At 39.6% G+C, this 17,478-nt stretch overlaps 1 protein-coding gene across 1 annotated transcript; it reads left to right on the top strand.

Annotated features, from left to right (window-relative positions):
• The first annotated feature begins 4,913 nt into the window (after nucleotides 1–4,913).
• Nucleotides 4,914–17,475, top strand: tpbgl (trophoblast glycoprotein like). The gene is made up of 3 exons (XM_079652213.1): nucleotides 4,914–6,178; nucleotides 17,223–17,278; nucleotides 17,416–17,475. The coding sequence occupies exons 1-3, from the start codon at nucleotides 5,166–5,168 to the stop codon at nucleotides 17,463–17,465; spliced, it is 1,119 nt and encodes a 372-aa protein (XP_079508339.1). The 5' UTR covers nucleotides 4,914–5,165; the 3' UTR covers nucleotides 17,466–17,475.
• Nucleotides 17,476–17,478: the final 3 nt, after the last annotated feature.

The raw sequence follows: 17,478 nt of genomic DNA, 5'->3' as shown, positions 1-17,478 counted from the left end.
AAAGAAAAAAAAAGAAATTAAGATTCTGAGAAAAAATGAATATTTTGAAGAAAGAAAGTCAAAATCTGAGAAACAAGTCAAATTTGAGATGCATTGTGCCACATGTAGTTTATGGGCAACGTGCTTCTGCAAATTGGCCTTTAACCCCTATAATAAACATATTATATTCTTTGCAAGCTCTTGCGGGCCACATAAAGTGAAGTTGCAGGCCGGATTTGGCCCCCAGGCCTTGAGTTTGACACCCCTGTGTCACGATCTGTCTGTGTTGTGTTTTGTCTTGTCTAGATCTGTCTTTGGTTTTCTGTCTGCGTTGTGTTTTGTCTTGTTTAGATCTGTCTGTGGTTCCCTGTCGTTAGTTTCCCTGGTGTGTCTAATTTACCCGATTGTGTTCACCTGGTGTCCCTGTGTTTTCTCCTCCCTCCTCACCTGTGTCTTGTTTGTATGATTAGTCTTGTGTGTATTTAAGTTCTGGTTTTTCTGTCTGTCTTTGTCGGTTCGTCTTGTGTAATGACTTGGTCTGCGGTGAGTGTTCTGTTCAGTCTTTGTGAATAGTTTAGCCTTGAAATAAAGGAGTTATTTGTGTCACTTTAATCTGCATTTGGGTCCTGCTTCCTACACACATCGTAACACCCTGCTCTAAAGCTTTCCATTCACAGAGTGATTTACGGCCACAGCTAACTCTTCTGAATGAGTGAATTGGCTTTGTTCGACTGGTTGTGTCTGTCTGTCTACGGCTCACTCCATTACAAATCTACATGACTAATTCATGGTCCCGGGACAGGGGACACCGGCTCCTCAAGATCCATTTACACCCTTGTCTCCTCATGACTCTGCACGGATTCCACTACACTTCTTCACTTCTCCCTCACCTCCATCCTGTCCTCCCTTATCCCCTCATCTCTTATTCATCCGGAGGTGGAGTACTGTATAAGGAGCAGTCCTGCGGATATACAGACTTAGAGACAGGTTGAGTGGACAAATAGAGGAACAAACTGTACTTTCGGTGGAAGGCGAAGGAGATAGAAAGAGTGAAATAGGGGATGTGTTACTATCTATTTTGGCCTTTCAACTGTTATTTTGCAGGAGTTTAGGCAGATAGCATCATGCATTTCACTGGCTTTCGAGCAGTTAACTTTTGTTTGGGAACAGATTTTTCAACCCTGTGTGTGTATGTGTGTGTATCAGTTTGTAAACCATATTATTCACAGTAGATAAAGAGTCCTTCAACTTCTCACCTCAAACTATGGACTAAAGATTAAGGAAGGATTTTCAGGCGGAAGGGACAGAACGTCCTGGTGTACCACAATATCTCCCCTGGCTCCTATATCTAGTGGACAGCAGCAATATAAGCGTGTGTTTGCTGTTAGCTGGCTTTATGTCTTTTTCACGCAAGTCCTAAATAAACATTGCTTATCTGTGAAAGCTGGGAAGAAGGAGAGATTCTCCAAACATTTGATAGCAATTAAGAGAAGTTGAAAAAGGGACAAAACTGCTTTTAGGCGAGCATCTCTATGACGCTGTCACAACCAAAACATCATAAGCAATATTAGCAAAAGCTGTTCACGTTTGTGTATCCTCACCCACCGTACCCATGCTTTATCCAGCAAAGAGGATACATGTAAATGTGCCTTTGGAAATTGCTGTCAATAAAGGTAGTACATCATTTTGTATTTATAGTCTTTTCTAATCTTCACACAGCATTTGTGTGATATAATAGCAGAATAATGTTGACATATCTCTACACTGTGATAAAGCCTTGACTTCTTTACAATCTTCACATGCCTTTTGTATACTTTTTCTTTTACATCTTTTTTGAATTGATTGTAATTAAATAGAAGGAATTCAAGCATGTGTTAGTCCATGTGTCCCAGTGGTGGGAGGATGAAGTAATAATCAGCTCGGCTGTTAAAAACAAGGTTAATGGATGACAAGGGATGGAAGAAGCGTGAGGGTGGAATATGCAGAGGACACATAATCGTAGGCACAGCGCACACAACATGTAAACACACACACACACACACACACACACACACACACACACACACACAGCATGCCACTGCTAATTTAGCATGTGCATCAGAGCCGTCAGAAATAATGACACACCTGAGGAAAACTTGCCTGCCAAGGTTATTGGCAACTGGTCACAAGTTTGACACACACACGCACACATACACACAAACACACTCACTGTGGTCTACAGATAGGGATGGGCAAGCTTGAGTAAATCAATTACAAGGTTCAGTGTCAAGTTGAAGGTCACGAGGAGGGCACCATAACAATATCCCAGTGACAGCCTGTGAATAGCTGCCAGCACTAAATCAGCTGTCTGCACAGGCAGATAGAGCGGACACTTGTGGAGCAGGCAAATGAGTCCTGAGAGGACAAGATGAGGACTGAGCAGATGTCCTTGTTTGTTTGGCGGAAGAAATACTATCCCGTGTGCTGTAATAGGAAAAACAACCTGACATTAATATGGCCCTCTGCGCTTATCAGAAGCACCAGCAGTATGGCCATCCTCCATCACTCTTTATCTCTTTCTGACTTGTTGCCTCTCTGCTTCAGTTTCTCTCGCTCTACCTCTCACAGCGTCTATATTTATATCCCCAGCATAGCCGCTGTTGTCCGGCAGATCCAGATTTAGTGCCCTTGAGCTTGACAGCGAACTGCAATCAGTTCCACACTCCCCAGTGCCATGAGCCATAGTAAATACAAACACTAGGCCTTTCATGGTTCCCATTGTCCTTTAATGGAATAGTTTGTCATTTTGATTAATATGCTTATTTGCTCTTTTGTCAACTTAGACTATAGATCGATGTAACTCGTTTATCTGTCTCTATTCCATTATAATAAAAAATAGTCAGATCTGCACTCTACACTACTGTATGCGCTATAGAGCCAAAAGTATTCGGATACTCTTTCCACATAATTGTGTTTACTTTTGGCGATGTGTTCAATGACTATCGATAGCTTACTGTTTCTCTGCATCTGCTCCAATTAAGGAAACCCCAAATGGTTTGATCTGAGCTTGGTTTGTTAAAAAGCTATTATGGTGAGGACATCCTGAAAGTTATTTTTGATGTCCAATTTCCGTTATAAATCATAAATGGGACCACACGTGATAGAGAGTGATGGATATGTTAAGTAGCATTAAGCCTTTCTCTATTTCCCTTATCAGCTATTTCGAATAGTGCTCATCTCCTCTACATGGTCTAAATATCTCTGTTTTTGTCTTAAACTGATTTTCTTTGCTATTGTTCTTCTCTTCCATTTCCTACTTTCATCCCGACTCAGCTCAGAACCGACTGCACTGTGCTGCACTTTGGAGCTATCCGAGGTGCTGAATCTTGCTTCCTGTCTCTATCTGTATTTTCTTTTCTTCCTCAGCTCATGTTGTATTCATTGTTGGTCAAAAGAAGTGCATTCCGCTTTGCATTTTTCTTTCTTTTCACTTTTCTATTTGTAGGCTTTTTAATTCATTGCTTCCTTTGAAGATACATGTTTTAATGTTATGTCGTTTTCTGTAAAGCTGTCATTAGAAGCTCGTGAGCATATTCAAAGATGGACACACTCAAACCACTCCCTCAGTTAGTGTGTGTGTGTGTGTGTGTGTGTGTGTGTGTGTGTGTGTGTGTGTGTGTGTGTGTGTGTGTGTGTGTGTGTGTGTGTGTGTGTGTGTGTGTGTGTGTGTGTGTGTGTGTGTGTGTGTGTGTGTGTGTGTGTGTGTGTGTGTGTGTGTGTGTGTGTGTGTGTGTGTGTGTGTGTGTGTGTTTGTGTGTGTGTGTGTGTGTGTGTGTTATTGTCATTTCCCTTTGGATTGTCACTTTGTCTTGTTGGTTCTTAGTATTTGTTTGCATGTCATCTGTCCAAATCTTATTTTAAGATGGCCCCTGCCACAAGATGATTTTAGATTAGGCCCTTATTGTCCTTTAAGTTATTGCATCAGTTGACCTGGTACAGAATTGTTTTATTAATTCTCTTTGTCTTATGATAACACTTTCTTTCTATCCCTCTTTATTTCTTGCTGACCACTTAAATCCTAAAAAAAACATTCCCCTTTTTCTGGCTTATATGTCCTTAATTATGCTGGAGGGGGATAAGACACATGACTGTAGATAAAGGGAATATTGCATTTTAGTGATGCATTGTGGTCTGATGCCCTCATATCAAAGCTTCCAGCCACCGGTGTGCTTAAAAAGGGTATAACTGACTACATCCTCATTGCAGGCTTGAATTTAAACTTCTTGTTTTCTGTTTCTTCATGAGAGACAACATGACAGACCTATGTCAATCCTGCACCACATGCAAATCTCAGTTGGATGCAGCTAATGTATTCAAGCTTATTGATTTGTTTGCCATCTCTAAGCTGTAGAGAGCGAGAGCGTTACCAATTCCCAGAAAAACTGTTTACTTTGTTTGAAAAAGGGATCAATTAGAAAGAACTACAAAGGCCTCCAGGCACCGCTGCACTGCCCTGATTTGCAACAAACATAAGATGCCATAAATTAGGACCATAAATGATGGAAACGTGATGAGGAAAGGAAATGGCAAACTCTTCTGGAGTTCAATTATCTGGCAACCATCTAAGTTTTGATAAACTAGCTAATGTTATCGTTCCAACTGGGGGGATTAGGATTTGTTTTTTTAATTGGAAAATTAGGAAAATAAATCACTGTTCCAGCAACATCACGTGGACATGTCAATTATTTAACTCACAATGCCTTAAAAGCATAGTATATGTCTATATTTAATGTTCCCTTGCTTTTTTCAAATTAATAAGTATAATATGAGGATGAGTGACTCCGGAGTGCTTGCATATCTCTCTCCCCTCTCCTTTCTCTCTCTCTCTATTTCTCTCTCTCTCTTTCTGTGACAGGCGTCAAAAATACCACCAAGGGAGCGCGAATCAGCAGCTTTCCACGTAGCCACATTTGCCTGTCCACCGTACCGAGAATCCTAAAGAAAAGTCATAGTTTCTCCGGACAGAGACCCACATCACCGAGGTGACAGTAGAAAGAGCGTGTTTTGTTCTACTCTGCTGGTCCAAAGTGACCGAAGCCGGACTGATTCGACTTTACATGCCTGAGAAAAGATACAAGTCGTTCACCTTCTCTGCGAGACACACAGACTCAGACCTGCTTTGAGACTAAAATTCGGTTCGGAAGAAGATGTGGATATTTCACAGAGCCGACAATTCAAAGTGTTTTTTTCTCATTTGGAATCAGTGTTTGTATTACGCAGCGCTGGCGTGTTTGTTGTTTTCCACTGTCAGGACGGATGTCGCTTGCCCAGAGGACTGCATCTGTGCCAGAGACTCCGGGACAGTGACCTGCCGTGACGGGAAGGACACCGAGGTACCAGGAGATATACCGGAGTGGACGTCCACCTTGATACTCAAAGGGAGAAACATTTCAACTTTGCAGCGTGGTGCGTTCATGAGCAACGGGACGGAGACGGAGTTGACGACACTCTCGCTCTCCTATAACGGGATACGGGTTATTGAACATTACGCATTCCTGGGACTTCCTCGATTGCATTTGCTGGATCTTAGCCACAACTCGCTGGAGTTTATTTCAGCACGGGCTTTTCACGGGTTACTGGAGCTGCGCTCTCTTTACCTAAATCACTCGCTTTTACCTCCAGCCACGGAGCAGCTCTCAAATGCACTCAGCACACAAAGTTTACCCAACCTCCACCGACTGGAGTTGGCGGGAAACATGCTAAAGCATATTCCCCAGATTCGGTTAGATATGCATAATCTCCACGCTTTAGTGCTCATAAACAACTCAATAGAGAGCATAGGAGGGGACAATGTAACCACGTTGTACCAGCAAAGGCGAATTCGCTTCTACTTATCTTTAAACCCATTTCGGTGCAACTGTGAGCTGGAGGCATTTTACTACTGGTTGAAGAACTCTTCCCAGTGCCCGGATGCAGGGCGGCTCGTGTGCAGCGAGCCGGAGTCCAGGAGGGGGGTCCCTGTGGAGAAGCTCAGGGAGGAGGACGTGGATTGTATGAACGAGAACCTGGAGGCGGTTTCTTACGTGTTTCTCGGTTTGGTGTTGGCTCTGATCGGGGTGGTGTTTCTCATGGTGCTCTATCTAAACCGGGGAGGCATCAAAATGTGGCTCAACAACATCAGAGATGCGTGCAGGGACCAGATGGAGGTCTACCACTACCGGTACGAGCAGGACTCAGACCCGAGACTGGCCAATGTGGCTGTTTAACCATCAGAAACATATCAAAAAGACTGGGGAGATTCCCTGGCAGTGCCCTCTCACGGTCAAAATCAATAGTTTTTACAATCACTTTCATAATTCTCAGCAGCTGGCCAATGAACTGCATGCATATTCCTCTCACAGTGGGATATGCACAGAGCCAAACACAGATAAATGACTGTAAAGAGACTATGCGTTCATCTTACACAATTGAATACTTACAACTTCCAAGCACTGTTATTGTATCTTGAAAGGATTGTGTTAACTTGCCCAATCTAAAGCAGCTTATCCAATTTAGTATTATGTATCTTATTAACCAAGTGACAAATATACAGTAGAGTAAATATATATAATTTCAGTTACTATTAATGCTGGAACGAATCAATTTAATTACTGAAAACTGTAGCCCTTGCAAATTGTTGCAAAGTAATGGCCTACATTCAGGACACCTCAGAGAGAACAAGGTTGTTTCTAATGTACCAAGAGTGCATATTGCAAAGTGCTGAGAGAGACTGGGGCAGGTAAAATGAGGCAAGGAAGCTGGTAAATGCCATGTTCCCGCAAGCAGGCGATGCTAGAGTTAAAGAGACAGAGTCTAACCATGCATGTGATTGTTGTAGGCATAGAAAACCAAACAAAACATTAATAAAAGGTCAAATACAAATGGTGAGTTAGCAGTGCTCTTTACGTCACAACATTTTATCATCACTGTCAGGAAACGTTGACTTCATGCAGCACTGTGCCAGATAATAAACGAAGGAAGTGTTTCCCTATTTGTATTTAATCAAAAACATATTATAAAAAAACGAATTAGCTCCATGTAGGCGTGAATGAGTGCACCTGCTCCATGTGAACATTTGAGTAAGTGTCACTGAACTACAGTAAGATGTCACATTGTCAGCCCCTCGAGGCTCTCCAAAAAAGGTCTGGACTTCCACATCTGTTTTATTTTTTAAAGCATCAAAGAGTGCAGGGCTGGCAGAGGTCTGCGCGGGGAGATATAGCCTGACAGAATGGCATGGCAGTGTTAATCAAATCAGCCCAGCTGTGACGAATAAACCTTGGGAAATCACGATCGACCCCTGAAGTCAGTGTCTCTCTGCAGCCCGGAGCTTATCAAGCGTCCTAACTCAAGGTCTGCATTCTGTACTACAATCACAGGGATTTCTGAACCATGGGTCATACAGGAAAATATGCACAACAGCAGGGGATAGGAATGTGTGTGTGAGGATATCAATTCAAGTCATGTGAAAACCATGTCAGGCAAAGAACAGATGAAGGTAAAAAGCAACACAGATGTTTTTGTGAAACCATCAGGGATTTTGATCATTTCATCATTTGTTTCATGAACAGGTTATAGTTTGCATTTTTTCCTATTTAACCTCATATCAGTGGCAGAGGGCAAAGAACGCTTGAAAAAAAAGGTCTGTATCAAAATGAGCAACCAGCAAAACTATCAGGAATCAATGTGATTTCAGCTGCTTTCCCTAACAAATGTAAATAAGTGATAATTGCTGCAGATTTAAAACATTTGTCTTGTCATTATTTATTAGATACTTCTGAAACACGGGCGACTAGAAAGATAGATAATGTTCTCTTCCAATTTCACAAGGTCAGCAGTGTAGGAGCTGCCTTTACATAATGATGTCACTCAGATGTGAGACATTGTGACTTACAGTACATGTCAGGTGATATGGCAGTGTCCTGGGCATGTCATGTTGTATATGGAGAAAGAAGAGACAAGCTTCATTGTTAGGAAAGCATTGTTCAAAGATTAAAGCATGTGGAATTGACTCATGTTGACATCATACACTTTCATGTGCATAATGATTGAGATACATTTTCAACAAGGCTCTTTACAGTAGCAACAATACATCCATCATAAAGGAACAAAACAGCCAAACATCAAATAAATTACACTCATGACAATGATATGCTGTGTGTGTGTTCATATGCGTGTGTGTGTTGTGTGTGTGTGTGTGTGTGTGTGTGTGTGTGTGTGTGTGTGTGTGTGTGTGTGTGTGTGTGTGTGTGTGTGTGTGTGTGTGTGTGTGTACTGTATGCATGTCATAGGTACCCAGTCTACACCTACACAGTTTTATAGGACACAGAGCTCAGAGCTAAATGTCAACATCAGCATGCTCACAGTGAAAATGCCGTCATGCTGATATTTAGCAGGCATAATGTCTGTCACCATCTTACTTTTCATCATCTCTTGAGCAATGTTGTGCCATATGTTTAATAAAATAACTAATATCTAATGGTATCTTCATCCTGCCTTTGCTGACATGTTCTCTCTTTGGTTGATATGTTGTATTTTCCTCCTCAATCATCAGCTTTTTTCCATTTTTAATGGATTCTTGAACACAAATAAAGAGTTAGCGGGAATACAGTAAACTTAATTTGCATGTTCAACGTATTCAGGCATTCTCCATACTGTATATTTGACCTCTTATTGCTGTATTTATGTTCTCCTCTATTTTACCACATTCTCCTTACAAATACCATGCTTCCCAAAGACTTCCTTTCTGCCTTACACGGCCCACCCCCTGTACTGTCTATTTCCCACTCTCGCTCCCCTTCATCCAGGTAAATGACTTTATCCAGTTGAGTGACTTTGTAAAGGATGCGTGGACAGGGTTTAAGCTGAGCACAGTAAAAATGAAGAAAGAAAAAAGACAGATAAAGGACAGGGAAGTAGAGAAAAGATTCATTAGAGTTCTTTAGTCCAGGCACTGAATGTCCTTGACTTATGTAAAGCTATGACTCATCCTCTCCTTTCTTATATGAATGTCTGGGAGGCAAAAGCTCAACTGCAAACGATGGGACACGTCTAAAATGAATGTGAAAATCAACTATAAACCGCTGCTGCTATCAGCGGACGCAATCATATCTGAGTTTCTGAACTTCCAGCATCTTTTTAAAAGACCTCTATATCTCCTCTGTAACACTCACTCTGATGTCTCATAGCCCATCAACCACTGATTGAATAGTATGCATCAAGCTGAAAGTAAAGGTTGTGACTTATGGAGAGAAGTCTGCCAGTTCACAGGCTGCTGATTACTGGTTATTGATTGCTGGATGTGCCTCTGCTGCCTTGTGAAGATACATGAAGGGGTTTGTTACCGCAGGAGACTAGAACGAGACGTGTTTGACAGTCAAATCTGTCGTGTTAGATTCTACTGAGGTTAAATTGTCGATGACGTTAAAGAGTAGAAGAGGGTTCATGTTTTAAATAATTATTTTATTGGTAAAACTTTATGAGATGAGAACAGTCCAATGAGAGGGAACTGTGTGCTAATGTTTGCATTGGGCAAAGTGACCTCAGAGCAATGGGATTTTATATTTCTCTTTTTATCCAATCTCTGTCCCACGCAAAACCAGTGGCCAGAAATTCCTCCTGCATCTGAAAGGTTAACTTTTTACTCCAATTCAAAAGACACATTTTTCACACACGTTCCCATCGACTACAAATGCATTGCATTTTTAAATGCAGTACTAATGTTTACATACAGAACAGGACAGCAGCTGTTAATAATAAAAAAGGCGATCAATGGAAGAAACTTTGTGGTGCAAAATCTAAATTATTAAACAGTATTTTTTACTTCTCCTCTGCCCTGGGTGTACAAACTGATATTAGAATTTGTTATATACTGTATATATATATCGAAAAATATTGGCCAGTATTTTTCTAAAATCAGCATATCATTCAAACAAGTCTGATTCTGATCCAGATAGATTTGTATTAAAGGGAACATTTGCCACCTTTTACGTTGGTGTCTAAACATTGTTGATTGTTGATGGTTAATTGAAAGTTGGCATTGAATAATACAAATAAATGCTCGATGTGAGGTATCAAATAAATACAGATATTGTATAGCTACCGGTATTGAGACATTTCAAAACATTAGCCAGCCCCATGTTTATTTGTACATGTTTCACATAGCACAGATGATGTAATAAAAGATTACAATGCATTCTGGGTAAATATGCTCCTCTATAGTCTGCCATTGCTCACTTCCTCCCTCAGCCCTTGAAGGCTTGAATTTACAAAAAATCCCTTGAGATCAGACATTAGATTTGAGAGGATTGAATTTAAGATGGGGACAGGGACTCCCCCAAGAGCAAGTCAACAACGTGTTTTTAAACAAAAACATCAATGAATAAGTGTCACTAAAATGTTTACTTTGAATGCATTTTTAATTAAAGTCTGTTAAAGGCTCATTATTAGTTTGCACCCCCACAAATTCCCTTTCATTTTGAATTGTCAGAATGCAGGCCTGGGATTCCCTACATGCTCTTATGAGATTAATTAAGCTTTAACTTGAACAGTTAACATTTAGTTTGTTTGTTTGTTTGTTACAGGGAAGGTCATTACCCTGCATTCAGTGGTAATGCCATCATAATTGGGGCTCATTAGAGTGACTCCCAGGAGTCACAGAGGCAGGAATCATTTGTCTGGGGTCACTGTGACCTCGCTGATAATAAATGCACCCTCTGGGAAAGGTATACTTTTGGCATGTCATCATAATATTGTGTTGGCTTATGCTTCTAAAATACACACACAGTAAGATAAGAAAAGTAAGAAGTTCAGCATTGTATGATTAAAGTTAGGATAAGAAAGATACTTATTAAATAATGCATCAATCCAATTTTTCGCCTGCACTCCTCCAGTCAATACTTCATTTTCTGTCTACTCTGCAGTGCAATAACTAACCATGGGAACCAAAGGGGTGAACTCTGTCTGGCCTTTAAGCTCAAAGGTCATGTGCTCTTTGATCAGGACCACATCAGGGTCTAAAGAGGTCGACTCCAGTGCAGGCTGGTTTATTACTTTATTCATCCTGTACTGTGGATAAACACAGTTAGCTGGTCGATCAGCCTCTGACCAGCAGTACTGGATCTGTTCTAACAAGCTGTACAGGTGCCTCAGATCTATACACTAATTAAACCTTTGACTTTCCTGTCAATGTCTAAGCAGTCAATATATGGAATGATTCCACGAGAGAGATACAGAGAGAGAGCTCTGACCTTAATCCCTCACTGAAGGACAAATATGAATTCCCTTAGATTTCACACGCTAATTTCAATCAAGTTACGTTGCAGCGAGGGCACAGGTGCGTTTGGATTAGATCATTCGGTTAACATGCATCACAAATACCCCTCACATCCCAGGTTATGGGAATTAATGGAACTGTGACGCTTAGGCAAAATATATAATCCAGGCACCATGGCCGTTATCATACAGAGAACTAAGAAATCACATAAAGGTCAATCATTGGTGCTTTGCGACAAAAGATCAGAGACAAACTGTCTGACGCCCTTATGGCTCTGCCTTTTAATACAACATCTTCAAACAAAGTTTTTGTCCACTAAATATTGAATCCAGAGGAAGTCATTAAGATTGTAATGGATGGCCTGTCCTCTCAAGGACAAGTAGGAAATATAACCAGCAATCAATCCATCAATGTTTAAATGAATACTTAAATGTAAAAGTTGTAGATTTATTATGCCATGCCCGACAGCACATTTTAATAACAGATAAACCCACACGTTCTTTGCCTCAGTTAAATGATATCTTGAATTCTGTGTTGAAGATACGAGAAAAAATGACATGCAGATGTTAAATCTCTAGCCAAAAGTATAACTGTTTGTCTGTTTTGGCTGCTATTTATCTGAAGTTAACAGTAAGTACTCACTGCATTCAAATGCTTGTTTTCTATTAGATTTACACACTACTGTAGGTCCATATAAGACAAACTGCTCTACATTTCCTACTTAGATTGTAAGTCATTTTCTCTATTATACTTGATAAAGTAGAACAAAATCAGTAACGTGGTTCTAGAAGAACAAAGCATTTCAGTTCTTTATGACAATAATTCAGCCTAAACACTAACTATTTAGTGTTCATTTAATCTCCTCCTCATCAATAACGCCACTGCTGTAGCTCTGCTAATTAGCTGCCAGCACACTGAGAGTATATCTGATGGGCTGTTTCTCATTGAAATGGCTGTGAAAATAAATTGCTGTCTCAGCATTTTGAATATTTCATGCTGTCCTTCGCTGGAGAGAAGTGTCTGATCGTCTGAGCGATCATAACATTGGTCCGTTACCTCAGAGAGAACAGCATCTGCTCTGACAACCTGTCTGTCACTTTTGGAGCATTCAAAGAGCTCTTTCCTCTCAGTGCACAACTCCAATCCAACTAACTACATCCTGAATTTAAACATGCATCAACACCACATTACAGTTACTTTAAGTGTACCCTTAACTTTATACATTTTGTATTTTATCAGTATTCACAAATAAAGTCCCATTAAGTAACATGTGTTTAACAAACTCTCATAATATCTCTGATAACATCCTAATGCTAAACTGATATACCATTAAGGTCAGTGAGCTTTTGGTTACTTTGTCCAACATGCCTTTCGGTGCACACTAACTTTTTCTTTGACTATGAAAATCCGCAAACTACTACCCTCATGTGGCCATATGGCTATACTGCAGCTGGACAGATTAACTGGAATGTGATTTTGGCAAGACACTTCAGGCAAAAAGCATATGTTTACATGCACCAGTCAATTATTAGAGTTCGGCTTACTTTGCTTAACATGTCTGCTATTGCTGTTAGAGAAGTTGGAATTACAGGGTTGAGGTATCAATGTAATAAAATGAATACAGTCTAAATAGACACTGAATTCACAATATATATTTAGGCCAAGAACAGCAGTGTTTTATCAGGCAAAGATTAGCTATCCTGTCACTATAAAAAACATGGAGGTAGAATTGCAAGATGCAGGAGTTGCTTTCAAGGGGAGTAGGAGTAGATTGGCAGATGAAGAGTGAGGTGGAGCTGACGCTGCTGAGAGCATCTGTCCCCAGACTGACTGTCTCCAGTGAAAGTTAATATAAAAATGTAATTTTATACTTTCTTTATAGAATTTTTTATTTTGCAAGTCAAGTTCATGCAGGCAATTAAATCAGAAAAGAAGCGCCAATGTGATATCCATAGCTTGGAGTGAAAATAATCATAATTCAACGACAGGGTTCAAGAAATGTTGATCCGGAAGGTTATGTTCAGCCGTAAATCACTGTTACTGCAAATTGTTCAAATACGTAAAGGTACAACACCCAAAAGGAGTGAGTTATGGTAAAAACACATTTTGACAATGAATACATGTTCTTTTTGAAACCCCTCCTATCAGCCCATGTCTAACTGTTTCACAAAAGTCTCCATCCGTGTTCCTGAAACTTTGAATCAGCTGCTGGGTCTCTTCTCTTTGAGGAAATACATTCAAAGGTTTCTCGGCCTTCCCTTTTTCAGGATTCTGTATTCAAGGCTTCCATTTAATCCAAATAACCTACATAAATCAAAGGCCAGGAGAAGCTCATAACTTCCTGCTGTATATCACCATGACAGCGTATGTCACGGGTTAATTGCATTCATTTAGCCAAGGTCTGAGTTAGAACTTGAACTTGGACATGGAATACAGTTCCCCAAAATATAATGACATCATCATTTATTGCCTTTTTCTTAGATGTGGTTATTTTTAGTCTTGTCTGGCAGTGTGACACTTTCATGAGATTCCCCTTGGACTTTATTACATCTTCATTTTATTATCAAAGAGGACATGATGACCCAAGACAGAAGGATCAAGCCTCTGAAGAGTCTTTCTAATGAGTCCCAGTTGTGAGGCAGCACTGGGGAACCATGCTTAATGACATTGTCTGTAAACAAACACTCTACTGTTGAACCACTGTTGTCTAATTAATCTCTCCCCTCAGTAATTACAACGGAAGGAAAGTGGTAATGCAAAAAACTTTAAAGTTACATCTTGAGGAAAACCTGATACTTCAATATAGACAAACGATCGAATAATGACCCTTCTTTAAACCCTCATAACATAAATGTTTAAAGTAAGAGCCGACTGTAAACAATTAAAGAAAATAATGTGTACATACACTCATTGTATGTACACAGGAAGTAGTAGAAACATTGCATCCAAGCAATCCTTTTTCAATAGTTCTGAAATGATTCATCATGGTACTTACTGATCATTTGACCAATTTAGATAAATGACACACATTTTGGTGACAATTTACTTTTAGCACCGAGTAAACAGCCTCTCCTTAAATGTATGACTTTTGATTGTGTTTTCTGACTTTGCCTCTGATAGTTAATCTTTGCACAGTTTTTATTGCGCTGCACAATAACACTGAGGTCAGCTCTTATCTGCTCTGTCCTCATGGATCATGCTTGGTTCTTGGCTGGGCTTTATCACTAACTTGTCCTATTTTCAAAGTCATCATAATGCCTAGACACTGAATCAGCCAACTTTTATAAGTCTGTCTAAAATGTAATTGTTAGACCTTTGTGATGAACTTGAGAAAATACTTTTCAAGGATTTGTTACACTGTTGGACTTCCCAACTTTTCTTTAGAAGTGTAAAGATAATTTATTGATAATGTTTCAGTTGTACACACTGGCGGCCTCTCCCTGACCCTATTGAGCAAATCACCAGCCATTTGTCTCTTATCCACAATAGATACAGTTTCTTAAGCATTGTTATTAAATTGTAGTGTTTCTAATAGTATTTATTTTGTGACAGTGGGCCACTAGCTGTGTTTTAAGGACATAGGCTATGTATACTTTGCTTTATAAATTCAACATTGGATAGTGCATTCATTCATTGGTGGTGGTTACTTATAACATCCTTAATAGAAATCTTTAATTTCTTCTGTTTTTTTGTGAGGCATTTTTAATTTTCTGCTGCTGCACAATTACATTTTCGATGTCTTGTTGCTTCAGGCCAATCTCCAATATATTAAGCTTCGATATCTTTGCAGTAAATCGTTATTGTGTCGGCTAGTAACTTCACACAATCTAAAGTTTACACTACAAAAAGGGCTTCATTGGTGTAAGGGGGCTGAGTTGCAGGCCTATTTCATACAGCCCTTTAGAGAAGAGGTACGTGAGCATTAGATTGTTAAGGGCTTTGTACTTGAGATTTTCAAGAACACTAATGACTCATATCAGTGTATACCCATTCCCATAACATTCAAGTTTTAATTGCAAGAGAGCAAAACCTTCTAATGGAAGCAGAGGAGATTAATTAGGCTTAAGCCTCAACAGTAAAAGGTTTGTTTGTTGCACGCAGGGTCATTAGCTAGCCTCCTTTGGTAATGTCATCACAAATAGGGCTCATTAGCATAGTTCCTAGGAGTCAGTGTGGCAGGAGAAAATCCTTTTGTCTGGGGTAACTGTGTCCTGTTTGGTGATAAAAGCCCCCTCAGGAAATGCTATTTATTGTCAATGTTACACTTTGTTTCCAAGTCAATGCATTCACGCCAAGTTTATACGAAGTGTGACAGTTTTTGTAAAAGAATACTGAATTTGTTTATAGTTTCCCCATTACTAAACACTCAATTTAGTAAGACAGTCGGTCAATTAGTATTGTATTTATCCTCTTCCAAATCAAAGGAAGTTCTACTTTTTAGCCTAACAAACTTAACTTGTTATTTCAGAAAAGGTACTCTTTGGGAGAAAGCACAGTGCACAGGGGCCAACATGTTCCACCTATTTACCTCCAAGTATGAGACCGCAAGACCTGCTAATAGATGCAGGTGAGAATAATTAGGCAAAGGTTTGAACAGTAAACAGTTTTGTTTGTTATCAGAAGGGCCATTAAATTGCTTTCTCCGATGATGAAATCTCAAACTGGGTTCATTAGAAAGACTCTAAGGTGTAATTTGCAACAGAAAGCCCTTTTGTCTGGAGTCATTATGTGCTGTTTGATGATAACAGAGAGGAGGATGCTTTGGACATTGTTTTTCATTCCCTTTAAGTCAAAAAGATTTTATTCAGATTCTACCATTTACACCGTGGTCAAGAAGGAAATGTTTTGGGGTTAAGTTTAACCAATCACTCAAGAATTGATAAAATGACAAAACAAATCCCTCGAAAATGCAACTGTAGTGCATTCAGGACCTCAAGCAACTCAGTAGAAACATTCATGATCTGGTAATAAAAACGTTTGACTTCTGCTAAAATGTATTGTTTTTGTGGTTGGCGAGAACTATTCTGAAAACTGCCACCATATCGTCAATATGAGTAGAAAAGCCAAACATCCTCTGAATGCCCTACAGTAGGTCTCAAGTTTGCTGTTGTAAAGCTTTATGAGGCTGTGATTATCCTAGATACCAGAAAAACTCAAATTTGACAGGGAGGTCAAGATTCAAAAAGATGGTCTCCACACAATGGTGCGGCTTATTTCGGAACACCACCGCACGTGAAAACAATTGAGCTAATCGGATTCACAATTGTCTCAGATTTAGAGAAATCCCCAATTTACGCAATTCTAATACTGAATGTTTTTTCCCTGAACTGCGATAAGCATGTCTATTAAGTGGAGGTACATGTGTACCAATAGATCCCCATGACATTAAGAGATATTGTGATGACAGGTCAAAGGACTGCTGTGAATATGGTCATGACAGTTTTTCCCCTCGCTAAAATATAGCCATATTTAGACTGTTTACAGAGTTGGTATCACTGGTTTATACAATTCACAATCACATGAAATCAGATAATCCCAGATCTCCCTAATCTATTGACAGTATCCTAAAAAGATTAGAATCATAATGTTGTCCGAATAAATAAAGGCTTGTTTGAATAAGTAATATTGTAAAGAGAATCAAAAAGAGTAAATAACACTTCCAAATTTTTCTGTTTGGGTTTCAGTGTTATTCTTAAGTGACATTATTTATAACCTGCATTCTTTCCTTCCCTTTAGAAAAAGATTAATGAGAGCCACAAAACAATAATGAGGTGTTTTTTTCTCTGCAAGATAAGTTATGAAACAATGCAGTAGTCTTCACAGATTCAACTTTAATTGCAACTAAAGGGTCCTACTAATTATGTTATTGTTTATACATATTGCTTTAATGAGCAGAGTTCATGTCATCACTAGAGATCAATGAAGATGATATAATTTCCACTGTCCACAGGTCAGACACGCAGACACATGGAGCCTCATTGTGTATAACGGACATCAACAGAGAAGGTGAGTAAAAAGTGCACTGTGTTGTATTCTGTTGTGTGTTTCTATTCACTTCAAGACTGGTCATGGTGTACATGTGTTCATTTGAAGTATGTGATAGGAAAGCTAAGTAATAAATGTATTTGCTTAATCTTTTTTAGCCCACAGAGCTTTGATATACAGTGTAACGCGGACCAGCAGCAGTCTGTAACCTGCCGAGTTCA

Source organism: Notothenia rossii (assembly GCF_949606895.1).
Source record: "Notothenia rossii genome assembly, chromosome: 9".
NCBI lineage: Eukaryota > Metazoa > Chordata > Actinopteri > Perciformes > Nototheniidae > Notothenia > Notothenia rossii.
Note: the sequence above shows the minus strand (reverse complement) of the source record. Positions and strands in the feature narration are given on the sequence as shown.

Coding starts and splice junctions, on each gene's coding strand:
- tpbgl (XM_079652213.1), top strand. CDS start 5,166: ATGTGGATATTTCACAGAGCCGACAATTCAAAGTGTTTTTTTCTCATT. Junction 6,179..17,222: donor ATGGAGGTCTACCACTACCG/GTACGAGCAGGA, acceptor CACTGTCCACAG/GTCAGACACGCAGACACATG. Junction 17,279..17,415: donor AACGGACATCAACAGAGAAG/GTGAGTAAAAAG, acceptor AATCTTTTTTAG/CCCACAGAGCTTTGATATAC.